This window comes from Oncorhynchus mykiss, chromosome 19 (genome assembly GCF_057628025.1).
Source record: "Oncorhynchus mykiss isolate SJ-2025 chromosome 19, ASM5762802v1, whole genome shotgun sequence".
In the NCBI taxonomy this organism is placed as follows: domain Eukaryota; kingdom Metazoa; phylum Chordata; class Actinopteri; order Salmoniformes; family Salmonidae; genus Oncorhynchus; species Oncorhynchus mykiss.
The window spans coordinates 36,324,056-36,343,869 of record NC_143040.1 but is presented as its reverse complement, the minus strand read 5'-3'; the positions used below and the strand labels follow the sequence as shown (position 1 = coordinate 36,343,869).

The following is a 19,814-nucleotide window of genomic DNA, read 5'->3' as shown; positions in this document are numbered from 1 at the left end:
CATCAGGACTGCTATAGTGCAATAATTACTGCAATGTCGCTTTCTAAGATGCAGTTAACCTGTCTAGGAACGGGGTTCCGCTAGCGGGATTCTTGTTAATCCAACCAGTGTCCGATTTCAAAAAAGCTTTTCGGCGAAAGCAGAACTTATCATTATGTTAGGTCAGCAACTAGTCACAGAAAGCATACAGTGATTTTCCATCCAAAGAAAGGAGTCACAAAAAGCTGAAATAGAGAGAAAATTCATCACTAACCTTTGATATTCTTCATCAGATGACACTCCCGGGAGAACATGTTACACAATACATGTATGTTTTGTTCGATCAAGTTCATATTTATATCCAAAAACCTCAGTTTCCATTTGGCTTTGCCTCCAAAACATCCCGTGAATTTGCACAGAGCCACATCAATTTACAGAAATACTCATAATAAACATTGATAAACGATACAAGTGTTATTCACAGAATTAAAGATATACTTCTCCTTAACCAGATCTGAATGTTTTCTTCGCAGCTATTCCAAGCTGAGATGTTCAGTCGTCAGCAGATCCTTCACTCCATAATCAGTGATGGCCAGAGGATGCTGGAGCAGGGACAGGTGGATGACAGGTACAGTACACTGCAAAAGTATGTAAAGTGTGTTGATACACATACAGTTGAAGTCGGAAGTTTACATACACCTTAGCCAAATACATTTATTTATTCACAATTCCTGACATTTAATCCTAGTAAAAATTCCCTGTCTTATGTCAGTTAGGATCACCACTTTATTTTAAGAATGTGGAATGTCAGAATAATAGTAGAGAGAATGATTTATTTCATATTTTATTTCTTTCATCACATTCCCAGTGGGTCAGAAGTTTACCAACACTCAATACGTATTTGGTAGCATTGCCTTTAAATTGTTTAACTTGGGTGAAACGTTTGGGGTAGCATTCCACAAGCTTCCCACAATACGTTGGGTGAATTTTGGCCCATTCCTCCTGACAGAGTGTAACGGTTTTCGTCCTCCTCTTCTGAGGAGGAGTAGGAAGGATCAGACCAATACGCAGCGTGGTAAGTGTTCGTCATATTTGTAATCAAAACTGAACACTACACAAAATGAAAACGAAACAGTTCCATGTGGAAAATACAGACACAGAAAATAATCACCCACAACCAAAATGGGGAAAACAGGCTACCTAAGTATGATTCTCAATCAGAGAACGATCGACAGCTGCCTCTGATTGAGAACCATACCAGGCCAAACACAGAAATACAACATAGAAAAAAGAACATACACTACCCACCCCAACTCACGCCCTGACCGAACTAACACACAGACATAATAAAGGAACTAAGGTCAGAACGTTACACAGAGCTGGTGTAACTGAGTCAGGTTTGTAGGCCTCATTGCTCGCACACGCTTTTTCAGTTCTGCCCACAAAAATGTTCTATGGGATTGAGGTCAGGGCTTTGTGATGGCCACTCCAATACCTTGATTTTGTTGTCCTTAAGCCACAACTTTGGAAGTATGCTTGGGGTCATTGTCCATTTGTGACCAAGCTTTAACTTCCTGACTGATGTCTTGAGATGTTGCTTCAATATATCCACATAATTTTCCATCCTCATGAGCCATCTATTTTGTGAAGTGCATCAGACCCTCCTGCAGCAAAGCACCCCCACAACATGATGCTGCCACCCCAGTGCTTCACGGTTGGGATCGTGTTCTTCGGCTTGCAAGCCTCCCCCTTTTTCCTCCAAACATAACGATGGTCATTATGGCCAAACAGTTCTATTTTTGTTTCATCAGACCAGAGGACATTTCTCCAAAAAGTACGATCTTTGTCACCATGTGCAGTTGCAATCCATAGTCTGGCTTTTTTTATGGACGGTTTAGAGCAATGTTGATATAGGACTTGCTTTACTGTGGATATAGATACTTTTGTACCTGTGCATCATCACAAGGTCCTTTGACGTTGATCTGGGATTGATTTGCACTTTTCGCACCAAAGTACGTTCATCTCTAGGAGACAGAATGCGTCTCTTTCCTGAGCGGTATGACGGCTGCGTGGTCCATGGTGTTTATATTTGCGTACTATTGTTTGTACAGATGAACGTGGTGCCTTGAGGCGTTTGGAAATTGCTCCCAAGGATATACCAGACTTGTGGGGGTCTACATTTCTTTTCTGAGGTCTTGGCTGATTTCTTTTGATTTTCCCATGATGTCAAGCAAAGAGGCACTGAATTTGAAGGTAGGCCTTGAAATACATTCACAGGTACACCTCCAATTGACTCAAATTATGTCAATTAGCCTATCAGAAGCTTCTAAAGCCATGACATAATTTTCTGGAATTTTCCAAGCTGTTTAAAGGCACAGTCAACTTAGTGTATGTAAACTTCTGACCCACTGGAATTGTGATACAGTGAATTATAAGTTAAATAATCTGTCTGTAAACAATTGTTGTCTGTAAAATCTGTCTGTAAACAATTGTTTGTGTCATGCACAAAGTAGATGTCTTAACCGTCTTGCCAAAACTATAGTTTGTTAACACGAAATTTGTGGAGTAATGACTAATGACTTTAATGACTAAGTGTATGTAAACTTCCGACTTCAACTGTATCATGATACCCATATCATGCACTTTAAATAAACTTGACTTAACTTGACGTACACTTGTCTCTTATCATTCACAAAGCTATAGATGAGTGCCTTGGTAGAAACATGGTCATTTTTGTCAGATTTGTATGACTCCTCTACGGTATATCCATCTAATATTTCCTTATCTTACTGTAAATGTCCTCTGTCTCACGCAGGGATGAATTCAACCTGAAGTTGGCACTGCTGAGTAACCAGTGGCAGGGTGTGGTGCGTCGCACCCAACAGAGGCGGGGTATCATCGACAGCCTAGTCCGCCAGTGGCAGCGCTACAGGGAGATGGCGGAGAAGCTGAGGAAATGGCTGGGGGAGGTTTCACACCCTGCCGAGGCCCTACAGGTTGGGGCGCCCGTACCCCTGCAGCAGGCCAGATCCATGCTGGACGCAGTTCAGGTACTGTAGGCTCAACTCACTTTGATGACCTCATGACCCTAGCTACCTGCTTCTTGGTAATATTAAAACGTGTGACTATTTATACCACAACTCATTCTCATCAATATGACTGTGCTGAATGGGACTAGCTTTTTTCACCCTGCAAAAATATGGCTTTGGAGATGGAGACGTATTTCATGGATAACAGTATTGTACTTATTCCCAAAGAACAAGGCAGGGCTGACATCTATCACCTTTATTGTTTGCTATCACCATAGAGCCATTGGTAAGGGTTAGAGTTAGGGTAAGGGTCAGGCATCAAGGTTCTGTAGTGGCATCAAGGTTCTGTAGTGGCTACATCCTATAAGTGGAGGGTTAGGGTCAGGGTTACGGTCTAACTGTCCTGTGTCTCTGTGTTCCTCCAGCTGAAAGAGAAGGTCCTACAGCGGCAGCAGGGCAGCTACATCCTGACGGTGGAGGCTGGGAAGCAGCTTCTCCTGTCTGCAGACAGCAGGGTGGAGGTGTCTCTGCAGGGAGAGCTCACAGGCATCCAGGACCGCTGGAGACACGCCAACATCTGCCTGGAGGAACAGAGGAGAGAGCTGGCCAACCTGATAAAGGTACACTGCACCCAACTGTAACATTTAACACACAGTACCTTTAACTTGACCTTTTTGGAGGTTTACCTTTTAACTGCAAGGAGATTATTCACTTCAACTGCAATTATAGGCATTCTTATTGTCCTGAATGATTGATTGATTGAGGACATATTTTATACTACGATGTTAACAGAGGATGTTTAAGTACTGACACTTTGTGTGGATATGCTTGTTGTCCACAGGACTGGGAGAGATGTGAGAGAGGCATAGAGGGTTCTCTGGAGAAGCTGAGGGCGTTTAAACGGCAGCTCTCTCAGCCCCTCCCTGATCACCACGAGGACCTGCAGGCTGAACAGATGCGCTGCAAGGTAAGCTTAGGCCCGGGGCCCTTGGAGAGGTGTACTAAAACCACATATCACCTGTGTGCTTTGATTTGATAGGTTTGAGAATCTTGTGTGATAGTTAGAGAAGTACAGCATCTTTAAAAGTAAGGGGTATGTGAACCAGCACAGTACAATAACAGACAGCTTTTTCAATCCCGTGTAGGTGATATGATTTCACAGATGTTTCCTTCACGCATATTTTGAATGTTCGTCTTGGGTATTGGACCTTTAGACATTGTCCTCACATTTCTCTGGACAGTTATGTTCAGATAAACTCTCATTGGACAGTGGGTTTTATTCTTGGAAATAATGACCTTAGAGGCTTTAGAACACCTTGTTTTGGAGGTACAGTGCCTTGCGAAAGTATTCGGCCCCCTTGAACTTTGGGACCTTTTGCCACATTTCAGGCTTCAAACATAAAGATATAAAACTGTATTTTTATTGTGAAGAATCAACAACAAGTGGGACACAATCATGAAGTGGAACGACATTTATTGGATATTTCAAACTTTTTTAACAAATCAAAAACTGAAAAATTGGGCGTGCAAAATTATTCAGCCCCTTTACTTTCAGTGCAGCAAACTCTCTCCAGAAGTTCAGTGAGGATCTCTGAATGATCCAATGTTGACCTAAATGACTAATGATGATAAATACAATCCACCTGTGTGTAATCAAGTCTCCGTATAAATGCACCTGCACTGTGATAGTCTCAGAGGTCCGTTAAAAGTGCAGAGAGCATCATGAAGAACAAGGAACACACCAGGCAGGTCCGAGATACTGTTGTGAAGAAGTTTAAAGCCGGATTTGGATACAAAAAGATTTCCCAAGCTTTAAACATCCCAAGGAGCACTGTGCAAGCGATAATATTGAAATGGAAGGAGTATCAGACCACTGCAAATCTACCAAGACCTGGCCGTCCCTCTAAACTTTCAGCTCATACAAGGAGAAGACTGATCAGCGATGCAGCCAAGAGGCCCATGATCACTCTGGATGAACTGCAGAGATCTACAGCTGAGGTGGGAGACTCTGTCCATAGGACAACAAGCAGTCGTATATTGCACCAATCTGGCCTTTATGGAAGAGTGGCAAGAAGAAAGCCATTTCTTAAAGATATCCATAAAAAGTGTTGTTTAAAGTTTGCCACAAGCCACCTGGGAGACACACCAAACATGTGGAAGAAGGTGCTCTGGTCAGATGAAACCAAAATTGAACTTTTTGGCAACAATGCAAAACGCTATGTTTGGCGTAAAAGCAACACAGCTGAACACACCATCCCCACAGTCAAACATGGTGGTGCGAGCATCATGGTTTGGGCCTGCTTTTCTTCAGCAGGGACAGGGAAGATGGTTAAAATTGATGGGAAGATGGATGGAGCCAAATACAGGACCATTCTGGAAGAAAACCTGATGGAGTCTGCAAAAGACCTGAGACTGGGACGGAGATTTGTCTTCCAACAAGACAATGATCCAAAACATAAAGCAAAATCTACAATGGAATGGTTCAAAAATAAACATATCCAGGTGTTAGAATGGCCAAGTCAAAGTCCAGACCTGAATCCAATCGAGAATCTGTGGAAAGAACTGAAAACTGCTGTTCACAAATGCTCTCCATCCAACCTCACTGAGCTCGAGCTGTTTTGCAAGGAGGAATGGGAAAAAATGTCAGTCTCTCGATGTGCAAAACTGATAGAGACATACCCCAAGCGACTTACAGCTGTAATCGCAGCAAAAGGTGGCGCTACAAAGTATTAAGTTAAGGGGGCTGAATAATTTTGCACGCCCAATTTTTCAGTTTTTGATTTGTTAAAAAAGTTTGAAATATCCAATAAATGTCGTTCCACTTCATGATTGTGTCCCACTTGTTGTTGATTCTTCACAAAAAAATACAGTTTTATATCTTTATGTTTGAAGCCTGAAATGTGGCAAAAGGTCGCAAAGTTCAAGGGGGCCGAATACTTTCGCAAGGCACTGTATATTTAACTGATGTAATTAGAATCTAATAACATTTTATTAGTCACATGCCCCGAATACAACAGGTGTAGGTAGACCTTACAGTGAAATGCTTACTTACTAGCCCCTAACCAACAATGCAGTTTCAAAGAAATACAGAAAGAATAAGAGATAAAAGTAACAAATAATTAAAGAGCAGCAGTAAAATAACAATAGCGAGACTATATACAGGGTGGTACCGATATAGAGTCAATATGCGGGGGCACCGGTTAGTTGAGGTAGCATGTACATGTAGGAAGAGTTATTAAAGTGACTATGCATAGATGACAACAGAGAGTAGCAGTGGTGTAAAGAAGTGGAGAGGGGGGCAATGCAAATAGTCTGGGTAGCCATTTGGCTTGATGTTCAGGAGTCTTATGGCTTGGGGGTAGAAGCTGTTTTAGAAGCCTCTTGGATTTAGACTTGGCGCTCCAGTACCGCTTGCCGTGCGGTAGCAGAGAGAAAATAGACAAACTTACTTGGCACCTTTATGGGTCTGATCTAATTACAACATTTCTCCAACATTCTCCACACCAATGCCGGGAACTGGTCTGCAGTACTGACTCACTAAGGATGTGATGAACATAATAGCCAGGTCATTACATGGCATTGCTGTTCATGATCCAGGTAATCAGGAAATTGATTGTATTACTGGGTTGTTCCAAATATTCGGTGTCTTTTGAGAAGTTTATCGTCCTAATTTAAAAATATATTTTTACATTCTGTCATAAAGAGCATACTGTATGTTCAACTTCATAAAAAATGACTTTAGTAAGTGCCAAATAAAGTAACAGGGTTGACGATTGACAAACATAAATCCCCTTTTGACCAGAGGAATGGAAGCTTGTTGTTGTGCAACAGGAAATGGCAATTGAATGCAATCTTCACAAAAACATTTTTATTGTTAAAACATTTCTAGCCTGTCTATCTATGGGTAACAGGCAGTGGCGATTTTAGCATGTACATCTTGGTGGGGCAAACCCCCCAAAATTAGGGGGATGCATGCCAGCAAAGCCACAACACTAAATAATATATTAATTGCACTATAACGGTGACAAACAGTGCCCACAAAATGTTAGGGCCTACATGAAGCTGTCCCAACACCTTACCACTGCTCCACCTGGCTATCAGCGGAGCCTTGTCTGGCAGCGAAACAGTTCATTCAGCCTCATTTACTGCCTTTTAAAAAAACATAGCTGATATGGCTGACCTGGTTAAACAAATGTGGTTTCTACTGACAATTGAGATGTACAAACTATGGCATAAGGGGACAACAAGTAGATAAGAGGCAATCCGTTATTTTGATCAAGACATTAATGAGCAAGCTAGGACGGACGTAGTCAATATAACTATTTGTTCAGCACTTTTGAAGTATACAGAAACAGAATTCAGAACATGGGCCGTTCTTACAGTGTTCTCCCAGTACACCAAGTCAGAACCGTAGGATAAATAAAGGGGTCATATAAGCAGACAATAAACTCTTACAATGTTCGATGATTACATTTCTCTAAAATAGGTTATAGGCTACATTTGTACCACCAAGTCAGAACAGTAGGCGAAATTAAGAGGGGAAAATAGACCAAATTATTAGGGTGAGGCACATGGGCTACTAACAGCTTACTACACAACATACACTTAGTATTACTTTCTTAGCTACAGTATAAAATCTCTCTGGCATATAACATTATTTATCCAGCAGCATACAATACATTTTATTACTCACCTTGTTGTGCTGTGCTCACTTGAACAGGAAGGTGGCACGGGCAAATTTTATCATCAAAGTCTGGATTGAAATTCTGGATTCTGGATTTTTGGATGGGCACTTCTAATGTAACTATGGCAGCATAGTTACATTAGAAGTGCCCATCCAAAAAGGCTCAAGGTCATTGGCCACAGATAAAATTATGTTAAGTCACGTTATATCTACAGTTGCTTTGATTGGACTGATTATGTCAACATCATACTTTCAAAATCTTAGCTAGCAGTCATCATCATGAATCAAGTCTACAGTCAATGAGTGGTTTGGAAGTGCTTGAATTTTTGAGCTCTACTATTAGATTTGGCAGTGACGTAGTGTCCCCATGAGTGACAGGACACGAGACAATCACAGCACAACAAGAGAACATTACCAACCCCTACTCTCCGTATTTTCCACTGGCTGCCCCACCACCACAGAAAGCACTGAGCTAGGCTGAAACACCAGCATTTGGAGCTGCCTTTTTCAAGAAAGGAAAAAGGAGCCCATGTTTGTATGGAGGCTTTATTAACTCAATGATTTGTCTTTTTTTTCTTACTTTGTTTGCAAACTGATATGTGACACTTATTAATGGCAAAATAACATGCAAAATAGGTAACCCACAAAAAATGTGGGGCTCATGCCCTGAATGACGGGTCGCCACTGGAAACAGGGTTGACGTGTAATGCTCGAACTGGTTCAGTTTTCCACCCCAAAATTGCCAAAAAGAGTAGAACCAGCGCACCTGCTTTTACACTATGATTTGACAAGATGTTCATTGCTTCTTTTTGATAAATATTTATAAAGGAATAGTTTCACCATATTAAAATGAGAGTTCAGTTTACGTAACAGGGTTGACCTTAAAAATGAGGGACTGACGTAAATTAATCACTTATCACAAACTAAATAATAATCTTCATAAATGACTGTCAAAGCAACAAAATAACTAGGGCTTTACAATGGAGACCTTTTGGGATTAAGTGGGTTAAAATCTTCCTAAATGTCTCAGAGGGTGCATGGAGGGACATGTTAAGCTGCAGCTGGCCCAGGACAGAGCAGCACGGTTTGCTCTTAATCGTAATCAAAGGGCTGATATAAATACTGTGCATGCCAGTCTCTTCTTGGCTAAGAGTTGAGGAGAGACTGACTGCATCACTTCTTTTTATAAGAAACATTCATGTGTTGAAAATCCCAAATTGTTTGCAAAGTCAACTTACACACAGCTCTGACACACACACTTATGCCACCAGGTGTCTTTTCACAGTCCCCAAATCCCAAACAAATTCAAGAAAACATACAGTGCCTTGCAACAGTATTCATCCCTGTAACAGGATTCTTCTGTTGAAGAGAGGCAGACCAAAACACAGCGTGGTTATTGTGATACATCTTTAATAAAGATGAAAATAGAACAATATACTACCCCAAAAAAACCGTGACAAACCGAAAACAGCCCTATATGGTGTAACAAACACAAAGACAGGAACAATCACCCACAAAACCCAACACAAAACAGGCTACCTAAATATGGCTCCCAATCAGAGACAATGACTAACACCTGCCTCTGATTGAGAACCATATCAGGCCCAAACACAGAAACAGACAAACAAGACATCCAACATAGAATGCCCACTCAGATCACACCCTGACCAAACAAAACATAGAACATACAAAGCAAACTATGGTCAGGGTGTGACAATCCCCTTGGCATTTTTCCTATTTTGTTGCATTACAACCTGTAATTTAAATAGATTTTTATTTGGATTTCATGTAATGGACATACACAAAATAGTCCAAATTGGTGAAGTGAAATGAAAAAAATAACTTGTTTTTAAAAAATTATAAAAAATGAAAACCTGGAAAGTGGTGCGTGCATATGTATTCACCCCCTTTGCTATGAAGCCCCTAAATAAGATCTGGTGCAACCAAATACCTTCAGAAGTCACATTATTAGTTAAATTAAGTCCACCTGGGTGCAATCTAAGTGTCACATGATCTGACACATGATCTCAGTATATATACACATTTTATGAAAGGCCCCAGAGTCTGCAACACCACTAAGCAAGGGGCACCACCAAGCAAGCGGCACCATGATGACCAAGGAGCTCTCCAAACATGTCAGGGACAAAGTTGTGGAGAAGCACAGATCAGGGTTGGGTTATAAAAAAATATCTGAAACTTTGAACATCCCACGGAGCACCATTAAATCCATTATTAAAAAATGTAAACAATATGGCATCATAACAAACCTGCCAAGAGAGGGCCGCTCACCAAAACTCACGGACCAGGCAAGGAAGGTATTAATCAGAGAGGCAACAAAGAGACCAAAGATAACCCTGAAGGAGTTGCAAACTCCACAGCGGAGATTGGAGTATCTGTCAATAAAGAAACCTGTTTCAGTCTTCCTGAAATTTGAGACAGAGACGGAGGTTCGCCTTCCAGCAGGACAATGACCCTAATACTGCTAATGCAACACTCTAGTGGTTTAAGGGGAAATGTTTAAATGTCTTGGAATAGCCTAGTCAAAGCCCAGACCTCAATCCAATTGAGAATCTGTCGAATGACAGATTGCTGTACACCAGCGGAACCTATCCAACTTGAAGGAGCTGGAACTGTTTTGCCTTGAAGAATGTGGATAGATGTGCCAAGCTTATAGAGACACCCCAAGAGATTTGCAGCTGTAATTGCTGCGAAAGGTGGATGTACAAAATATTGACTTTGAGGGGGTGAATAGTTATGCACGCTCAAGTTGTCTGTTTTTTGTCTTATTTCTTGTTTGTTTCACAATAAAACACATTTCGAATCTTCAAAGTGGTAGGCATGTTGTGTAAATCAAGTGATACAAACTCCCCCAAAATCTATTTTAATTCCAGGTTGTAAGGCAACAAAATAGGAAAAATGCCAAGGGGGGTGAATACCTTCACATGCCACTTTACACTATTATAAAGATGGAACTTGGAACTTCCTTCCATCTCATATTGCTCAAATAAACAGCAAACCTGGTTTCAAAAAACAGATAAAGCAACACCTCGTGGCACAACCCCTCTCCCCTCTTTGACCTAGATAATGTGTGTATATGCATTGATATGTAGGCTACGTGTGCCTTTTTTAAAATGTATGTAGTTCTGTCCTTGAGCTGTTCTTGTCTAATGATGTTCTGTATTATGTCATTCTGTATGATGTTTCATGTTTTGTGTGGACCCCAGGAAGAGTAGCTGCTGCTTTTGCAACAGCTAAATGGGGATCCTAATAAAATATCTTTAAAAAAAATCTTTATTCATATAAAAAAAATCTGATTTATTTTAAGTCTCCATGTGGTCTATATTAAAGGGCACTTCATTTATCGCAACAGGCTTTTAAAATGCAATATTGGTGCAAAATGTCTACTTAAAATATCAAAGGCACTCTTTTCGTGGAACGACCTTACAATTATTATACTATGTTCAACACTGAATACAGGCAGGCTCACATAATGTCCAGAGAAATGATCTGTAGGTGGGCTGTGTCCTAAATGGTACACAAATGGAGTGCACCATGTATGGCATACGGTGCCATTTCAAATTGACCCGTGATGTCTTTAAAAAACATAGTCTTGGCTGCTTAAAGCAGATGTTAACGTTCTCTCTCCTGTGACCAGGACTTGGAGAACACGTTTGACGGCTGGACAGAAGACCTAGCCCACCTGACGGTGCTGAGGGAGTCCCTGTCTAGCTACATCAGTGCTGAGGACCTGTCTGTTCTACAGGAACGTATAGAGCTTCTGCACCGCCAGTGGGAGGAGATCTGTCACCAGGTACTGTATGGCTGTTGAATATGTTGCTGTGAGGAGAAGCAGTCTCTTCCCACGGCCTCTGTGTTTCTGACTCAATAGGTGTGTCATCAGTCCAGCAAGAGAGACTAGAGCTGTCATTTTAAGTTGTAATCACGTGGTGCCAAATGGTGGTGCTGAAGCTCCACGATAGGCCATAGCCGCACTACGTACGCATAGTTATGGGAACAGGGTTGAAACTTGCAGGCTTGCACTGATTGCCGACTCGTGCAGAAAGATCTGCAGCAGACTATGGTCAATATGATTGAATAGTGGTTCTGCTGTATTCTTTATCGCCTTTGTGAAACATATCTCTGGTGATTTCATAAAGCTGGATGCGTAGTGTTTAGTGTAACTAGACTTGAGATAGAGAGAACTTTAATGCAAAACAGTACAGGATGTTTCCCCTTCAAACTACATCCGGTGTTGTATGTGAATATAGACCACATAGTGACAGGAAGTCACACAGTGCTAGCGTTAGATGCATTACATTAGGTAACACCTCTACATCACTGCTACCTCTTCATTAACGTTCTGCTAAATCTATGGATATTGCCTAGTACTGCTTGTTGTGTATGTTTCTTTTTTTATATAAACATTTTAATTTCTCTGTGCAACTAGCTATTATCCTTACCATGGTGAATTAATTTCAAATGAGCATATGTATTTACAACACCTGTGTATCTGTCTTGCTGTCTCTCTCTCTCTCTCCATAGCTATCCCTTCGGCAGAAGCAGGTGAGTGAGAAGCTGAATGAGTGGGCCGTGTTTAACGAGAAGAACAAGGAGCTGTGTGACTGGCTTACCGACATGGAGAGCAAGGTGTCCCAGAATGGAGACATCAGCATTGAGGAGATGATCGAGAAGCTACGCAAGGTAAACACCAACCGATACCAGACCTTGTCTTTTCATTCGTGTTTGATTAATTAGACAAATATCCCATTGAAATGGTCTTCTCTACTCTGAATTGCTTCAATGAGAAATGCTTGTAGAAGTTGATTCCTCTTTGAATAATGTTTTAGTCCAAACTGTTACACTATTCTCCCTTTTACATGGTCTGATGACGGTTTTTACTCCCTCTCCCAGGACTACCAGGAGGAGATAGCGGTGGCTAAGGAGAACAAGCTGCAGCTGCACAAGATGGGTGAGCGCCTGGCCAGGGCCAGCCACGAGACCAAGGCCTCTGAGATAGAACACAAGCTCAGCAAGGTGGGCGAGCGCTGGCAACACCTGCTGGACCTCATCGGGGCCAGGTAAGGAGTGCATTCGGAAAGTATTCAGACCACTTGACTTTTTCCACATTTTTTTACGTTACAGCCTTATTCTAACATGGATTAATGACAAAGCAAAAACAGGTTATTAGAAATGTTAGCAAATTTCTGAAAAATAAAAAAACGTATATTACATTTACATAAGTATTCAGACCCTTTACTCAGAACATTGTTGAAGCACCATTGGCAGTGATTACAGCCTTGAGTCTTCTTGGGTATGACGCTATAAGCTTGGCGCACCTGTATTTGGGTAGTTTCTTCCATTCTTCTCTGCAGATCCTCAAGCTCTGTCAGGTTGGATGGGGAGCGTCGCTGCACAGCTATTTTCAAGTCTCTCCAGAGATGTTCGATCGGGTTTAAGTCCAGGCTCTGGCTGGGCCACTGAAAGACATTCAGGGACTTGTCCTAAAGCCACTCCTGCGTTGTCTTGGCTGTGTGCTTAGGGTTGTTGTCCTGTTGGAAGTTGAACCTTTGCCCCAGTCTGAGGTCCTGAGCGCTCTGGAGCAGGTTTTCATCAAGGATCTTTTCTCCATTCATCTTTCCCTCGATCCTGACTAGTCTCCTAGTCCCTGCTGCTGAAAAACATCCCCACAGCATGATGCTGCCACCACTATGCTTCACCCTAGGGATGGTGTCAGGTTTCCTCCAAACGTGACGCTTGGCATTTAGGCCAAAGAGTTCAATCTTGGTTTCATCAAGCCAGAGAATCTTGTTTAGTCATTTAGGTACCTTTTTGCAAACTCCAAGCAGTTTGTCATGTGCCTTTTACTAAGGAGTGGCTTCTGTCTGGCCACTCTACCATAAAGGCCTGATTGGTGGAGTGTTACAGAGATGGTTGTCCTTCTGGAAGGTTCTCCCATCTCCACAGAGAAACTCTGGAGCGCTGTCAGAGAGACCATTGGGTTCATGGTCACCTCCCTGACCAAGGCCCTTCTCCCCTGATTGCTCAGTTTTGCCAGGCGGCCAGCTCTAGAAAGAGTCTTGGTGGTTCCAAACTTCTTCCATTTAAGAATGATGGAGGCCACTGTGTTCTTGGGGACCTTGAATGCTGCAGACAGAGTCTCATAGCAAAGGGTCCGAATACTTATGTAAATAAGGTATTTCTGTTTTCGCTTTGTCGTTATGTGGTATTGTGTGTAGATTGATGAGGAAAATGTTCTATTTAATCAATTTTAGAATAAAATAAAATGTGTAAAAAAGGGAAGTGGTCTGAATACTTTCCGAATGCACTGTATATACTATGGCCGGGTGTGTGGGATAGGAAGTACATGGATATGCTATACTGCTGTGGGTTAGGAATATACACACATTTGATTACACACGCCATTGGCGTTAATATTTGCTTTGATGCAGCCTTCTTGACTTTCAGAAACTCTCTGGCTGGCCCAGTGTACAGTACTGTACTTATCACAATTTGACCACAATGGGACTTCCTAGTACAATATAGCTTGAATAAAATAAAAACAATGAGTGGAAAGAAGTGGTTTAATAACTGTGTTAATTGTTTTTAGGTGCTTCTTTACTAGGAATCTGCTGTGGTATGTATGTTTTTCTAAAACAAGCATCATGTATCCGGTTGCTATAGAGTGAAGAAGCTGAGGGAGACTCTGGTGGCAGTGCAGCAGCTGGATAAGAACATGAGTAGTCTGCGGTCCTGGCTGGCCCACATAGAGACTGAGCTATCCAGACCCATCGTCTATGATACCTGTGATTCCCAGGAGATACAGAGGAAGCTGGACCTGCAGCAGGTAAATATCCCGTCAGCTTGGTGGTCCCAGATCTGTTTGTGCTGTCTTGTAGACTCCTGTAGTCGTTGTCATAGCAGTTGGCAAGATGGCATTAACAGATCTGGCACCACCAGGCTACCGCATCAGTGGGCTGTGAGTACTTTGAAGACACACTGCAGTTTACACTGATTGGTATAGCTATTAATATAGATACTGTACATAATCAATGATGGTTGCTTATGTTGATATTTTATAGATCCTTTTTAGTTCCTAGCAGACAGGCTTACAGACAATACAATAGAGAAGGGCTTATTGAAAAATCTTAGCAGGTTTCTTGGTTCTGAAAAGATCCCACCCTCTTTCTCTAACATAGCATACCAAAACATCCTTCCATCTTTCTCTCCATCTATCCAGGAGCTTCAGCGTGACATAGAGAAGCACAGTACGGGTGTGGCGTCTGTGTTGAACCTGTGTGAGGTGCTGTTGCACGACTGTGACGCTTGTGCCACGGACACAGAGTGTGAATCTATCCAGCAGGCCACTCGCAGCCTGGACCGCCGATGGAGGAGCATCTGTGCCTTGTCCATGGAGAGAAGGCTCAAGTAAGACCTACACAGTTGAACTTAACCTTTTACTGCAGTGGGCTAAATCAGGGTCGCACAGTGTGTTTTCTTGGTGGTCTTAAACAGATCTACTTTGAAACAAAAGTACACACCTCACACACATGGTTATGGGCTTAAAAAAATAATACACAGGGCCTTCCAAGTGTCACTGGGTCTGTAGTGACAAGCGTCACTACAGGCCCAGGTTCGATCCCAGGCTGTGTCACAGCCGGACGTGACCGGGAGACCCATGAGGCGGCGCACAATTGGCCTAGCGTTGTCCAGGTTAGGGGACATTTAGCCGGCCAGGATTTCCTTGTCCCATCGCGCTCTAGCGACTCCATGTGGCGGGCCGGGTGCCTGAAAGCTGACTTCGGTTGCAAGTTGGACAGTGTTTCCTCTGACACATTGGTGCAGCTGGCTTCCAGGTTAAGCGAGCAGTGTGTCAAGAAGCAGTGCAGCTTGGCAATGTCGTGTTTCGGAAGATGCATGGCTCTTGACCTTCGCCTCTCCCGAGTCCGTAGGGGAGTTGCAGCGATGGAACAAGACTGTAACTACCAATTGGGCAGAAAAAGATGTACAAGTGAAAGTACAAAATAAAACACACACACAAAAAAAGACACAAATATCATGTCAGATATGGAGTTTTGAGTTTGCATCCCAATATTACACTTTATATACAGTACCAGTCAAACCTACTCATTCAAGGTTATTCTTTATTTTAACTATGTTCTACATTGTAGAATAATCGTGAATACTTCAAAACTATGAAATTACACATATGGAATCATGTAGTAACCAAAAAAGTGTTAAACAAATCAAAATATATTTTAGATTTTAGATTATTCAAAGTAGCCACCCTTTGCCTTGATTACAGCTTTGCACACTGTTGGCATTCTCTCAACCAGCTTCACCTGGAATGCTTTTCCAACAGTCTTGAAGGAGTTCCCACATATGATCAGCACTTGTTGGCTGCCTTTCCTTCACTCTGGGGTCCAACTCATCCCAAACCATCTGAAATGGGTTGCTGTCGGGTGATTGTGGAGGCCGGGTCATCTGATGCAGCACTCCATCACTCTCCTTCTAGGTCAAATAGCCCTTACACAGCCAGGGTGTGTGTTGTGTCATTGTCCTGTTGAAAAACAAATTATAGTCCCACGAAGCGCAAACCAGATGGGATGCCGTGTCGCTGCAGAATGCTGTGGTAGCAATGCTGGTTAAGTGTGCCTTGAATTCTAAATAAATCACAGACATAGTCACCAGCGAAGCACCCCAACACCATCACACCTCCTCCTCCCATGCTTCACTGTGTGAACCACACATGCGGAAATCATCCTTTCACCTACTCTGCGTCTCACAAAGACACGGCGGTTGGAATCAAAAATCTCAAATTTGGACTCATCAGACCAAAGGACAGATTTCCACCGGTCTAATGTCCATTGCTCGTGTTTGTTGGCCCAAGCAAGTCTCTTTTCTTATAGGTGTTCTTTAGTAGTGGTTTCTTTACAGCAATTTGACCGATGAAGGCCTGATTCACGCAGTCTCCTCTGAACAGTTGATGTTGAGATGTGTCTGTTACTTGAACTCAGTTTCTGAGGCTGGTAACTCTTATGAACTTATCCTCTGCAGCAGAGGTAACTCTGGGTCTTCCTTTCCTGTGGCGGTCTTCATGAGAGCCAGTTTCATCATAGCGTTTGATGGTTTTTGCTACTACACTTTGAAGAAACTTTCAAAGTTCTTGATATTTTCCGTATTGACTGACATTCATGTCTTCAAGTAATGATGGACTGTCGTTTCTCTTTGCTTATTTGAGCTGTTCTTGCCATAATATGGATTTGGTCTTTTACCAAATTGGGCTATCTTCTGTATACCAACCCTACCTTGTCACAACACAACTGATTGGCTCAGACGCATTAAGAAGGAAAGAAATTCCACAAATTAACTTTTAACAAGGCACACCTGTTAATTGAAATGCATTCCAGGTGACTACCTCATGAGGAGAATGCCAAGTGTGAGCAAAGCTGGCATCAAGGCAAAGGGTGGCTACTTTGAAGATATGAAATATATTTCTAAAATATATTTTGATTTGTTTAACACTTTTTTGGGTAGTACATCATTCCATATGTGTTATTTCATTGTTCTGATGTCTTCACTATTATTCTACAATGTAGAAAATAGTTACAAATAAAGAAAAATCCTTTAATGAGTAGGTATGTTCAAATTGTTTCACATATAAATGTACAAATGTATATTAAATATGATAAATATGAATAGCATTCCACCCCTGAGGTCACTAGAGGGTGATTTGCTCATTTGACTGCAGGAAAGGGCTACTACTTTTAGATACAGTTGTCACAGTTGTTTCTACAGTAGTGCCATTTTTATTTTATTTCAAGAGTATCATCAAGCAAAGTGCGGTGATGTAACTCTAGGGTTGGTTAGTCTATTTGAACGCTTATGATGTAGGCTGTCACCATAACTTAAAATAGTCCATATCGTTTTCATTTCTAAGGATTGAAGAGACATGGCGTTTGTGGCAGAAGTTCTTAGAGGACTTTGCACGTTTTGAGGAGTGGCTTGTGACCTCAGAGAAGACTGCTGCTCTGCCCAACTCTTCAGGCGTGCTCTACACTGTGGCCAAGGAAGAACTAAAGAAGTTTGAGGTACAGTACAGCTATTACACACCACCTTATTTGATATGCTGTAAACCACTATATTCTCTACAGTACATATCTAGACAAAACTCATGGATGGACTAACTTGTCTCTGATTGATACTAAATGATCAATTGATCAACTAAATTGTCAACTGCATGATTAATCAACATTTCCTTGATCAATACTAAATGTGTGGGTTGATTAATATATATATTTGAATTATATGTTGTCCTGTAGGCATTCCAACGTCAGGTCCATGAGAGTCTGACCCAGCTGGAGCTGATCAATAAGCAGTACCGCCGTCTGGCCAGGGAGAACCGCACCGACTCCTCCTGTCGCCTCCGGGAGATGGCCCACGACGGGAACCAGCGCTGGGACAACCTGCAGAAGAGGGTGGCCTCCATCCTCCGCAGACTCAAGGTACAGAGTCGCGTCCATCCTTGTTGAACAACTATAACACAGCATAAAGTCTTGTATATAGTCCAATTCTACGCTCCTAAATATCCAAAGTGCTCACAGAAAGAAATCATGAGGAGTGTCTGCCCAAAATTGGAATTGCAATTGGTAGAAGAAAAAAAATCTGCGAGAAATGTGTATCCTAAAGCATCCCTTCGTGATTTCTTCAGCACTTTATCAGTCAGCGTGAGGAGTTTGAGACGGCCAGAGACAGCATCCTGGTGTGGCTCACGGAGATGGACCTGCAGCTCACCAACATAGAGCACTTCTCAGAGTGTGATATCCAGGCCAAGATCAAACAGCTCAGGGTAAGAATGCCCACAATACCTCACACCTTGGGGCTGCCCAGGTACATGCTACTGGTCACTTTTTTATTCAACTTTATTTAACTAGGCAAGTCTGTTAAGAACAAATTCTTATTTACAATGACGGCCTACTCCGGCCAAAACCTAACCCGGACGACGCTTGGCCAATTTTGCACCTCCCTATGGAACTCACAATCACGGCCGGTTGTTGTGAACTCACAATCACAAACCAGTGGTTGTGAACTCAACCTTACCTGGTTGGTCTCTGCTTCTCTTCCACTTTTTGACAACCTCTGATGTAAAATGAAGTACATTTGATTGATTGATTGATTGATTGTCTACCAGGCGTTCCAGCAGGAAATCTCTCTGACCACTGGGAAGATTGAGCACATCTTCCACCAGGGTGAGGTGCTGCTAGAGAAGAGTGAGCCTCTGGATGCCGCTGTTATAGAGGAGGAGCTGGAAGAGCTGCAGAGATACTGCCAGGAGGTGTTCGGACGTGTGGAGCGCTACTACAAGAAGCTCATACGCCTACCGGTAAGCCTAGGGATGACATCTACTGGCCCCCTTGGTTCGATTTTAATGTTGGGTGACTTGGCTTCTAGCACCCTTTCATAGTAAAAAAAAAAGAGGATAGAGTTGAGCACATTCTCTCCTGTGGTCATTTTACCAAATGATGCCATGTTTTGATTCCTGGAACCTGTCGTTGTCTTTGTTGACTGTCTCATAAGTGTATCTCCCACTCCTCTTCCTCCAGCTAACAGGTGACGAGTACGACGTGTCATTCTCGGACCGGGAGTTTGAACTAGACGAACCTGGGGACCTGTCCAGCATTCCCTGGAGTGAGCGTCTGGGAGACTGCCTGATGTCCCCTCTACCCTCCCTAAGCCACTCTGCTTCCCTGGCTGCCCCTCTGCGGACTGGGGCTGAGCGCTCGGGCAGGGACACCCCAGCCAGTGTGGACTCCATCCCCCTGGAGTGGGACCACGATTACGACCTGAGCCGGGGGCTGGAGAGCGCCAGCAGGGCCCTGGGCCTGACGTCTGAGCAGGGGGAGCACGGAGATGAGGGGAGCTACCAGGGATCAACTTCTGCCTCTGCTCTGTCAGGTCAGTCTAGTCTACACCCCTCACACCCGTACTGTCAGATACTAAGGATAACACACCCCTCACAACTTAAGATAGCCTCGATCTCAGAGAGAGTGGAGACATCACAGTGGAGAGATACAGTGTTGTGGCTGTTAAAGCACACTCATATTCAGCCCTGTTAATTGTAAGAA

General features: G+C 42.7%; 1 protein-coding gene across 1 annotated transcript in view; it reads left to right on the top strand.

Annotated features, from left to right (window-relative positions):
* The window catches only part of syne1b (spectrin repeat containing, nuclear envelope 1b), a 136,589-nt gene that overhangs the window by 101,925 nt on the left and 14,850 nt on the right, over window positions 1–19,814 (top strand). Inside the window, exons 129-142 of the mRNA XM_090210871.1 lie at window positions 513–607; window positions 2,795–3,029; window positions 3,434–3,628; window positions 3,850–3,975; window positions 11,348–11,503; window positions 12,235–12,393; window positions 12,604–12,770; window positions 14,374–14,536; window positions 14,930–15,117; window positions 17,630–17,780; window positions 18,012–18,194; window positions 18,401–18,538; window positions 18,881–19,072; window positions 19,293–19,644. Of these exons, the coding sequence (XP_090066997.1) occupies window positions 513–607; window positions 2,795–3,029; window positions 3,434–3,628; window positions 3,850–3,975; window positions 11,348–11,503; window positions 12,235–12,393; window positions 12,604–12,770; window positions 14,374–14,536; window positions 14,930–15,117; window positions 17,630–17,780; window positions 18,012–18,194; window positions 18,401–18,538; window positions 18,881–19,072; window positions 19,293–19,644 (2,500 nt within the window). The remainder of the gene's footprint in view (window positions 1–512; window positions 608–2,794; window positions 3,030–3,433; window positions 3,629–3,849; window positions 3,976–11,347; window positions 11,504–12,234; window positions 12,394–12,603; window positions 12,771–14,373; window positions 14,537–14,929; window positions 15,118–17,629; window positions 17,781–18,011; window positions 18,195–18,400; window positions 18,539–18,880; window positions 19,073–19,292; window positions 19,645–19,814) is intronic.